This window comes from Daucus carota, chromosome 1 (assembly GCF_001625215.2).
Source record: "Daucus carota subsp. sativus chromosome 1, DH1 v3.0, whole genome shotgun sequence".
NCBI classification, from domain to species: domain Eukaryota; kingdom Viridiplantae; phylum Streptophyta; class Magnoliopsida; order Apiales; family Apiaceae; genus Daucus; species Daucus carota.
Genome location: NC_030381.2, coordinates 3,453,003 through 3,464,847, shown reverse-complemented (window position 1 = coordinate 3,464,847; position 11,845 = coordinate 3,453,003). Strand labels below are relative to the sequence as shown.

Here is an 11,845-nt window from a genome sequence, read left to right as displayed (position 1 = left end):
AATAATATGTTTTTTTTTAATTATTTAAGATATATAAATTTCAGTTAAATTGACAAGGGAGTAATATTATGGTTAGGTTTAATGAAAAATATCATAGAAAATATATATTTCACAAAATTTATCATAATTTTTATTTAAAATATACATTTTGTATATTAAAATCTAAATTTGGAAAAATAAATATTTAATTACAAGAATAATTGTTAAAAATTATTTTAGATACAGAACATGGTAATTTTATAAACATGTTCAAGTATTGATGTTTTTTTTTATAAACGGACGTTTTGTAATTAATATTATTTATCATAATTGTTCTATTTTAAATTTGATGATTTACGTATTTCAAAAAAAAAAAAAATTTGATGATTTACGTAATGTGACGTAAAGAATTTATTATCATCAATACGATTGAGACCGACGAAATATTGACGATTACGATTCAGGGAAAAATATTTGGGGGAAGTTTATGGGCTACGCAGCATTTTGCTCATCTCACAGCTGATCGAACTGCAAATGAGATATGTGAGTTTCTCTCCTCTCCCTCTCTCTCTCTCTCCCTTCTCTCACACACACCCGCATACACATGTAAATTGGTTTGTGAATTACTGTAACGTATTGTTTGAGTGATCACTGTCCCAACCTGTTTGACAAAATGTCTCTGAGAAGCCAAATAATGTAAACTAGACTATTGTATGCCCTTGTCTTAACTAATATTTGTAGCCCGTTGCTTTGTTTGTCTGACAGTATCATATCTATGTATTATGATTGTCATGATCTGCAGATAGCGATAACAAGTGCCAAGGTTCCTGAGTGTCTATATCTCGTTTTATATTGGCTGGATGATTTAATTTCAGTTGTCGTAGTTTCCGTGTTTTCTCCCCTATTCAATACACACTGTTCCTGGAGTAAATTTTACAGGTCTAAGAGCATCTTCAATGGGACTCCTGAATCATCCTTTAAATAATAATATAATATATGGCTCATAGTAAGTTAATATGTTCAATATCGTGACAACTCTAACCCTACTATTTATACTTGCTATCTGTTCATATTTTATTATTATGTGAAAGAAAAATTGGATAGAGAATTAAATAGAATTGGAGTGAAGTGAATATTATATTCAATGATAATAAATTAAGAGCACCCACATAAAGATTAAAAGAGAGGAGAGAGAATGTCTTAAATTTTTAAAGAGCCACTAGGAACCTATTGGAGCACTATATTTTCACATCTTTTTAAATTTAAAGTTAAGAGTTTGTTTGAAGAGAGCATCTCCAATGGGGCTCCTAAATCATTTTTTAAAAAATAATATCATATATGGCTCTAACAAGTTGATACATGTCGTGACAACTCCAATCCTACTTTTTATACTTGCTCTCTATTTATATTTTATTATTATTTGGAAGAAAGGCCGGAGACAGAAGTGAATAGAATTGGAGGGAAGTGAATATTATATTCAATAATAATACTCTTTAAAAGAGAGGAGAGAGATGAGAATCATTTTTTAAATAGCCACTAGGAGCCCTAGGAGTCCATTGGAGCACTATTTTTTCACATGCTCTTTAAATTTAAAGTTTAGAGCTTGTTTGAGGAGCCCATTGGAGATGCTCTAATGGGTTGTAGAGTAGATGTTGAAATGCTCTAATGGGTTGTAGAGTAGATGTTGAAATGCACACATTTAAAATTCTAATTACTCTGTACTCAAACACATGCATTTACATCTAAACACTTTATTGATTATTTGCATCTAGTTAATTATATTACTTCCTCATTATGTCAATGATATTTTGAGTCCGTGAATTGTGTGTGATGAGATGATTATAAGCTAATGTTGGGTTGGGTCTTGGACTAATGTTAAACTGTTACAACTCAGGTCACATATCAATCTTATTAGAGTGTAGCACTTGAAACTTGTTTTAGTTGGTTCTGCACAAACTTAGATTAGTCTAGGGTGGGAATATGAATTCAAACAAAGTAATAATCCTATGAATGGTGCATAGTTGATACTGTGATAGGTTTATGTGTTTAAAATGTTGAGGTTCTGCCCTGGGGTCTGACCATAATAAAGAAAAGGCAGTTGAGTGGCAGAAGTAAGAGGAAAGAACATCCCATTTTGTGAAGCTTAGTGTGCGCATACAACATCCAGTCATGTACACAATCCACGTAGTAAAGAGGTCAAGGTCCAGATTCATTATGATCGACACTCGAGAGGGGGTGTGATATGAAGTAAAAAGTAGCGCCCCTGTTAGTCTGTTACCTGAGAACATAGTACTTTTTTGGACTTGGGGTCCACTACATGAATTGTACCATTCAATGTTGCAACTAGTGTAGTTGTTTGCTCACTGTTTTGAGGAATATCAAGCACCAAAATTAGAGGAAAATTCATTCTAACAAGTAAGGAGGAGCAAACAAAAGAAGTTGACATTTTTAAATCATAGCAGATATATGGTGGTTGCCCAAGTGAGTGCAAAGCACTCAGGTGCCTAGCTTAAAACAACTGATTTGTGTCCACAGAAAGATGTAACATTCCATGGGACGAGTTTAAGTAATAAGATAAAAAAGAATTAGAGCGTGACTCACTTTGGAAGTGATAAGAGCAAGCGGCTGTGGCGCAGCAACACAGCCTGAGTAGCAGAGCTTGAAAACACCAAAATGCTTAGGAGGCAACAATGGAGTTGTTGCTTCTGATTCATGAAACCATGACTCAGCAGAGGATTGATTTAGTACAATATTAAAGAAATAATTGTATAATCTTAATTTAAGATGTTTCTGCTTATATGGAGTTGAAATTACTATGTGCTTAAATATGTCGTAGAGGTATTGTATAATCTTAATTTAAGATGTTTCTGCTTATATGGAGTTGAAATTACTATGTGCTTAAATATGTCGTAGAGGTAGAGCAAATGGGTTGTATTGGTTTTATACATTTAACATTCCTAGAAGCGTTGTTTGCACGTCCCATGTATTGATGATTGCGATTATATCTTTGTTGAACAGGCTCAACTGCTATTTGAACACCAGCAGTAAAATCGAGCAGAAAGCAGACATAAGAAGCCCATTGAACAGTTGTCTATTCCACTCCAGGTAATTGCTATTCTGCTATAGTCCAGGATCTTTTACTTGATGTCTTTACAATAATCAAATTCAGCAACTGATTTGTTCCCAATCTTATTATTTTTACCACAAACATCAGATTAACTTGTTGTTTTCATTTCAATACACTGTCAAAATTTTGATTTTGAGGCGAGCTGGTTAAATATTTTTTATCAGATCTGTGTAAAAATTGGGTATTAGTGTTTTGTATCAATTTTTTGGTGCTGGGGTTTTCTTGTGAGGTGACCCAGTTGGATATTATTTATTTTGAATCGATCTCCTGGTGACCATTTAGGGATTATGTGGTTTTATTTGATTCTGTTTAGTGGGAGTTGATTCATCACTTGTACTTGTGACAAGGTATATTATCAAGTGGTGGTGATCTTATTTCTTTTTCTTTTTTCTTTTTTTTTGCCAGAGTGATCTTTTTTTTTTTTTAAAGCATATAATTTGGTGATTGTAGCTAAGGTATTCAATAACTAGTCATGTTTTGGAGGGGGAGTGAAAGGGAGATTAAAGAGCAGAATGGCGGGCCACCTTGCGGACAGGTTCGAGTGCTTGTTGTAGGCGACTCGGGTATATTTCTTTTTCATTGAAGTGTCTTTATCACTTGCTTTAAAGTTGCGTTTAGTTTTGTGCGTTTATTTTCAGTTTGGTTAAGTTTTATACTGTTGACAATACAATGTGAGAAAGAAAAGTAAACCAACAAACAATGTACACACGGGTATAATGTGGTTTACTAACAATGCAGTTGCTGCATCCACAAGGCGGAGTAGAGGAAGTTCTATTTATCTTAGCATTTTAGATTAAAGTGTGCGGCTAGGTTAGGTCTAGAAATGTATATATACTACTGTACATATGTGATACACAGCTGGGTGCAGCCCATTACAGTTAGATCTGAATAGAAAACCTGAGCTTAAGGCGATAAAAACTTTTAAAGCCCTTGTGATAAACCATTTGAGTTACCTGATTGAAGGGATTCCAACAACTTGAAATGGATACAGGTGCATATTCTATAGTTGAGTAATACTATAATATGTAGCATTTTTCAGAAGTTGGAAGATGTACACTTATCAGATTTAAGCATGGTGCCATGATCGTCAGTATAACTATGAAGTAACTCTTTTCTAGGCATATCAAGTATCATATTTGCTATCTCGAAACAAATTACTTGTACAAATACTAGACTATAATAACCGAACATAGGTATAGTTTGTAGTTTGGTATGGTAACCGTTAGATAGAATACTAAAAGAAATTCGTAAAAATGTCTAGGTTCAATTCCTACAAATATAATATTAAATTACAAATTTTACAATATAAACTTTAAAGATATAAAATAAATGTAAAATCATGACCATTACATTGTATTCTATTTCTAAAAATATTTAAAAAATATATTAATAAAAAATAAAAATAATAAAATCATTATCCCGTGTTTTGCACAGGCTTTAAGCTAGTATGATATAATACATCATAGTAGTTTTGGTTTTGTAAAACATGCCAACTTTCAAATTTTGGCAATATAAATGATGACATCTCTTCAAGTTTCCTGTGATGAGTTCGCTATCATGTCAACAAAATTACTATAGAACTGGTACCATTATGGGTATATTATAATATTAAAATGAAGTTTAATGTGCACTAATTGGAAAATCGGACTCTTTTCCAGGAATGGAGGGAGCATTTCAAATGAATACATAAATTGGAGCTATATGGCAATCTCATTGTTTTGATGTTTAAAGAAACAAGAGTATTGCTCTTAATCACAAACGTATGTGGTCCCACTAAATTGCTTAGATTTGTGCAAATATAGTCCCTCTTTAATTTCTTAACATTTGGAGCACAAAAATCGATAGTGATGTGTCCTCTTTTTGGATCACAAAACCATTAGCTAGGGTAGTTGATGTTTTAAAGGTCTATGACTATCAGGAAGTTGGCAGGTTTATTTGTTGAGTTTGAGTTACTACTACTACTACTACTACCTGCAGCCTGTAAAATATCTTTAAGAATATCAGTTTCTACAATAATTTAATGCATTTGGGAGCAGAGTAAGCAGCATATAAGAGGGAGCATAAAAAATGTAAAGATGGATGATGATAAATATTAGTACCTCAGAAAAACAATTTTATGTTTGATCTGATTAACAGATTGCTAGAAATTCAGTGCAAGACATGATGAATATTATCATCTTAGCACAATATGTTCTAATTGGTTGTTGTTTCAGTGAAACGAGTCACAATATGTTCTAAATTTAGGGTGTGATATTTAGTGTAGGGTGTAAGGAATGGAATGGAGGAAGGAATGAATTTTTAAACGTTTGTCCATAACATAGTTCAAATTTCATTCCATTCCTTCCAGATTAATCACCCCAATTAAACACAAGACAACATTATATTATAGTTATTCTTAAGATTAACAGTTCAATACATATTGTATGAGTTCAAACAAAAAACCACTCATGTTAATCAGGAAGAAATCCTGATCAGTATCCACTCATTAATACATGTTAATTATGTGATAAATAATATTTAATATATAACCGTAATCCTAAATACTGATGGTATTATAAAAAAAGGAAATTATTCATTGGTTCTTTAAATCTCTGCTCAGCGTCATTCTTTTTGTTTTTAATCAAATCGCCAATGGATTATTAATCAAGAAGCAAAATCTCAAATAAAGAGCAATTTCTCGCATTAAAACCTTGTCCGTGTTATAGCAAAATTTATAAACACAATTTATAGAGATAGCAACAACATCATGAAGAGCTTAAAATAATTCATAGACACAAAAATTACTTTGACCAAATTAATGCCAACACTTTCCAGCTGCAATTCTTGTTTATGGCTATGATTGAACCTGCAAATAAATTTTTTTGACATGACATTATAGTCTAAATCCTAAATGTTATATCCTCTTGATTTTATGTTCCTTTTGAACCAGAATGCTACAATGTTAAGTGTGCTGTTCTTAATAAAAAGGATCTGACTTAGATCCCTTGCCCATACTCATGTCATGTTCAATGGACATGTGTGTAAGGAAAAAAATGGAGAATCCGGTTGACCGAGCTTATAAAAGAAACACTCAGCACCTTTAGTTTCATATTGGTAGTGTCAACTGTAAAGAGGTACTAGTGTGCAATGCCTACTTCTTCAGCGGGGAAGATTGATTTTGGCTGTGCCAACCTCTTCAGTGTCATTGAACTGTGCAATGTAACTGTTACTGGCCTATAAAAGCAGTATTACTTGTTAATTGTAGCGTGACTACCAAGTAATAGCAATATTAGTTGAGTATTGTTCTCTCAGGAAGTTGTTACTAGCTAGTGCAGTCTCTAAATATAACTTGTCTTTCTCTCTCTACTTCTCCTTTATGTGTCTAGTTCTTTCTTTTCTTTCTCTGTATCTCTCTGAGTCTACCTATATATCTGCTATAGATCTTTTGTTCTCTTTTTATTCTGCTAGTTCTCTCCTAAACACTACAAAACACCAACAATAAAAGATATACATTGCCAGGACCTGGAGTTCCTGACAGTAAATGAAAATTATAATTAAAATGTTTTATGACTTCAAAAACAGTCCATGGAGTTGCTTTTGTATATTAGATTATTTGTCCTCATTGCTAGTCCTTGTGTTTTTGTAGGTGTGGGAAAAACATCTCTTGTTCATCTAATTCTGAAAGGTTCTTCCTGTGCACGTCCTACTCAAACAGTTGGCTGTACTGTTGGTGTGAAAGTAAGTCATTTCTTATTGGTGTAAACTTACTCTCATCTAACTTTCACTGGATTCTTATTTTATTGATATTCAGCATACCACGTATGGAACTGCTGGTGGATCTTCCAATAGCATTAACGGTGATGCAGAGAGAGATTTTTTTGTTGAACTTTGGGATGTGTCTGGACATGAGAGATACAAAGACTGCCGTTCTCTTTTCTATACACAAATTAATGGTAAGAGATGTATCATAACGCTCTAGCAGTTTCTTGAAACTTTTGGAGCCTGATTATATTTTAAAAACTATGCTGATATAATGGCAGGCGTTATTTTTGTCCATGATCTCTCTCAGAGAAGGACAAAAACAAGTCTGCAGAAGTGGGCGGTTGAAGTTGCAGCAAATGGTACGTTTTCAGCTCCCCTAGGGTCTGGAGGTCCAGGTGGCCTTCCTGTCCCGTACATTGTGATTGGTAACAAAGCAGATATTGCTGCTAAAGAAGGTTCAAGAGGAAGCAGTGGCAATCTTGTAGATGTTGCTATGCAGTGGGTGGAGAAACAGGGTTTGCTTTCATCAGGTGATGAACTTCCTGTGACTGATAGTTTTCCTGGTGGTGGAGGCCTTGTAGCGGTAAGATTTGACTAAAGCTGTAAATTTTTATGGAATTAAGAAAGAAATTAGATAGTAAAAGCCTACTGATCATAAACCTATGTTGGTCAGGGTTTCTATATCCAAAACATGTGCTCTATAAGTCAAAACAATTAATAGTGCATCGTTATTCACAAATATGATATATATTTCTGCAAAGACTTGTATGTATATTGTTTGATATCTAGGTAGTATTCATGAACTAATAGATACAGAAGTTGACTTAGTAATGGAGTTTATATGCTCCAGATGCCAAGTTGCTGCAATAAGATTTTTTGATCTGAAAGTTTCCCTAAGCTTTTACAATTATAGAATGGGTACCAGTTGCTAATGTGATTGTGTGCCCCAAAGGGAATGCATCAAGAATCACGCATATTCAAATTTCTATCTAATCTGTTTGTTTGAAGAGCAACACAATTACACAACCATCATTTGAGAAAGATGGTAACTAAAACTATAGAGACAGTGCCACACTTAGTTCTTTTTTATTTTGTCTCCAGATCTCTATTGCATACTATTTTTTGTTTAATGTAATGGTAGATGCTATAACATTGGCTAGGAAATGGATTTTGCTCTGTCGATGTGTGCAATTGTGCATGTATATTGAGAAGGGGAATCCATGTTACACGCCGAGTTAGGTGTTAGTGTGTTACTGATAACGTCTTTTCACTTGTTTATACAATTTGGTTATAATTTGTCTAAGTATCCTGAACCGTTCAAACAAACATAATAGGCTGCCAAGGGAGCGCGGTATGACAAGGAAGCCGTGATGAAGTTTTTCCGAATGGTCTGTTTTCCTGTTGTATGTGTCATGAGTTGTTAATGCTTAGATGAGGCTATAATATAAAGTTCAATAACTTTTTCTTTCAGTTGATCAGGAGGAGATACTTTGCTGATGAACTTCCTGCAGCAAGCCCATGGGTTACCCCAGTAAGGAGCTCATCACAGTCCGGAGAGAATTTGAGTGACGAAGATCATTTGTATAAAAGCACAAGGTAGGAATTTTTGAATTTTTGCAGATTCTGTTTTTGCAAATGTTCCAGGTGCTTGAATTAAATTTTGTCTGTGAGCAAATCCTACTTTACCACCGAAGTAAGGGCATATCAAATGTCAGATTTGCATTATAAAACATGTGAAATTTTGATGCAACAACCCTTGGAAAAACATGGCTGCATTGATATATTGCTTGTCATTAGTGATACATATCACACACTTATGTATTCCTTGAAGTAGATTTTTTTGACAACCTATCCTTACTTTGTAAGATACGGAAACAACATGAATAATTGTTGTTTTTGATTTTAAAATTTAAGGAACGGCTTAAGTTGTTGGCTTGCATTTGTGAGATTGAGGACCCTAGACCATTGTTGTCTATAATAGTTGATGATCGAGCGCCACATGAGAAAGTAGCATACTTATTTGTATACATTAAACAAGGTTGGACTTAGGTGCACGAGTGAGAGTAATTTACCTAGTATGAAAAGACGGGTAGTTTTGTTCTTTAAGATTATGATGTGTAGAAGTTCAGCATTACAACTATAGACTTGAATAATCTGATTTGTGTCTCACATAGATCGACATGCTTGTACCCGTGGGCACGTGACAACTTATCAATCCCATTTTTATGTAATATTTCCATTAAAAGAAACCGTTTCTTTATAAATAACTTCTCATATTTGCGCACTTTGTTCTCATGAAAGGCATGTGCTTAGAAAGTAGTATATTTGTATATGTGTTTTTCATTTTGAACCTCTATTATGTATACTAGCTTATAGCATCTTAACCATACAAAACTCTTAGCTAAAAGTAGTTCAAAAATACCATAAATAAGAATTATAGAGGCTATGTAAAAAATTATCAACTCCAATGGAACATTTCCATTGGCTAAAACTTTAGCCAGTGTTTTATGTTGGCTATGTTTGTCAGATCTCTAGAGACCTGTAGCAAGATTACACATCATCTCTTATAATATTAAAAATAATATGTTTTATTTATAATAACTTGATATAATAAAAACATACTTATTGAAATATAGCCAACCATTATAGCCAATACGATCAGAACACAAGGCTTTACAGGTACAACAAATTTTACATATTCAGTAATTTTATATTAATTTAGCCAACCATTTCAGCTAACACCGAGATGCTCTTATATCCCATGTGATGCACATGTTGGTTTTAATATTTTTCTCTTATTATTTGTTAATTAATATTTTGTTTGTTTTTTCCAATAGACGTGTTTAAATTAAAATAGTAATATCTTTTTTAATTGGGATAGATTATTATAATAATTAGTCCTGTTAAAACAGTTTATTAAAACAATTAGGACTTTGTCCTGTGTTTAAATCAAATCGGAATAATAATGTGTATCAATTAGAATAAATTTTAGCATGGTTAGCCGTACATCGTACTATTTACCCAACCACAGTGCTATCAGTTCCAACATGGCCACAAAGGCACAAACAACTCACACAATATCATATGTTTGTGTTTGTGTGCCCATGCCGCTGTGATAGTTACTCTACAGTCACATTTACTTGATTGAGTTCCAACATGGCCACAAACAGCTCACACAATATCATATGTTTGTGTTTGTGTGCCCATGCCGCTGTGATAGTTACTCTACAGTCACAGTTACTTAAATGGAGTCCTTGGAATGGTTCGGATTTTAGTGGTCTTGTGGTCTTTTCTTGAAGAAAGCATAATAGCTCACTGGTCCAGCTATATACTACCCTGCTGGAAAATCACAGAATTTTGACTTTGTGAAAGTTGCAGGTGAACAGGATTTCAATTAATGACTTCTTTGAATACATCTTGTGCATTTTATCAGGGTTGTCGAGTTAATATTATAATGAGCTAGAAATTGCATTGAACTTGTATTAGTGATATAAGCTCTACAATTTTCATTATAAAAAAGATGAGAATTCTTTATGCAATACATAATAAATTAGTAATTGTTATGATTTGTTTTTGCAAATTTCTGTATTTGAAGTATATATTATGGTCGTGTTTGTTTGGCCACTTGCAAATATCTTATTGAGTTCTTTTTGCAAATTGCAGTCTCCCATACAATGTACTTCCACCACTTCCAGCACAGCGAAATCTTACACCTCCGCCTACGCTTTGTCCTCAGCAGCCCATGTCAACACCTGACATCAAGTACACAAGCATCCCAAGATTTGCAGCTACGAGTGCCAATGAGTATAATACTGTTGCTAGATCTAAGCGTACAGATATTAACGTCTGATGATTGCTTTCCCTCATTTGAAATAATACGCCAGTAATAGTGAGGCTGAGGCAAATTTGAGTTTCTAATAAAAATATATATTATGACATCTGTAAAGCGATACCTTCATTCTTTTACTTGCCACTGGTCAGAGAGGTGATTAAGTTTTTTGCATCTCTCACCTGTCTAACCTAAACGTCTTTTGAAAAGAACATAAAATCTGACAATAACTTGTATAAAAGCTACAAGTTACTGTAGCTAGGTTTTTTTTTTTGGGCAAGTATTAGTGAAATTAGCTGATCAAGGAAGCCATTGTGTATTCTTGAACCAAAGCTATATATTGTTTAGTTAATTCTTATTCCCGTGTATCGCAATTCACTTTCATTTGAGGTTTGAATATTGTTAATATGTGGGATTGATGAAAATCGCTTATATTGTTTGAGGGCAGGTGCATAATTGTGAATTGCAGTTGTCTGGTAGCAAAAAAAATGATGTCTATAATTTAGCCCGTTGATAGTTTCTTTGTTCTTTCTTCATTGCTGCCTATTTAGCAGATTTTTCAACTGTTGATTTACTCGATCCAGAAGTCTTATTTCCCGCCTCTTTCATCCATTATTTCGACTTCTCTTCGTCCGCCTCTTCTTAAACCTTCGGCCTGAAACTGAAATCTCCAGTTTCTCATCAGTTACAAAACTTCACCCTACCGAGTATATAGAAAGTGGCATTATCGAAAATTGCCGGATCAAATTTTGTAACATTACAAATGTAGGGTTGTATTTCTTTTTGTTTTTTAAGTCACATATGCTAAGAACATACAAACTTCAGAGATAATGTAAATTGAAAACGCAAAATGTACAGGAAAAAAGCATAAACCTAGTGCTTTTTATCTTAAGCTATTGGCTGAATCTAGGGCGTGAACTCTTTTCTCGAGATTTAGAAAGGCAATCCGTAAATTATATGTGAAAACTGTACTTAGAGTACCTCAACTATCAATTGAGTACATGACGTGTACAACTTTTCGTGAAAACTGCGTATAATGTACCTCAACTATCAATTGAGTGCACAAAGTGTACAACTTCTTATATTTTAGTAACACAATATGCTCAATTAACAGTTCAGGTGCATCAAGTGCAGTTTGTGCCTGAGGTACACTAAATGCTACTCCCTTC

General features: G+C 33.7%; 1 protein-coding gene across 2 annotated transcripts; it reads left to right on the top strand.

Moving 5' to 3' along the window:
* Positions 1–363: 363 nt before the first annotated feature.
* On the top strand, positions 364–11,034 carry LOC108208138 (small GTPase LIP1). Of its 2 annotated transcripts, XM_017378633.2 has the most exons (9): positions 364–522; positions 2,998–3,084; positions 3,557–3,669; positions 6,732–6,823; positions 6,897–7,038; positions 7,126–7,430; positions 8,182–8,235; positions 8,319–8,443; positions 10,511–11,034. In XM_017378633.2, exons 3-9 carry the CDS (start codon positions 3,579–3,581, stop codon positions 10,695–10,697), a joined length of 996 nt encoding a protein of 331 aa, XP_017234122.1. In that variant the 5' UTR covers positions 364–522; positions 2,998–3,084; positions 3,557–3,578; the 3' UTR covers positions 10,698–11,034. The 2 variants fall into 2 exon arrangements, with proteins under 2 accessions (XP_017234122.1, XP_017234129.1); XM_017378640.2 differs by lacking the exon at positions 8,182–8,235.
* Positions 11,035–11,845: the final 811 nt, after the last annotated feature.

What these genes read in the sequence shown, in the direction of transcription:
- LOC108208138 (XM_017378633.2), top strand. Translation starts at nt 3,579, where the DNA reads ATGTTTTGGAGGGGGAGTGAAAGGGAGATTAAAGAGCAGAATGGCGGG. An exon ending in GCTTGTTGTAGGCGACTCGG is followed by an intron (nt 3,670 to 6,731) that starts GTATATTTCTTT and finishes GTGTTTTTGTAG; the next exon opens with GTGTGGGAAAAACATCTCTT. An exon ending in GCTGTACTGTTGGTGTGAAA is followed by an intron (nt 6,824 to 6,896) that starts GTAAGTCATTTC and finishes ATTGATATTCAG; the next exon opens with CATACCACGTATGGAACTGC.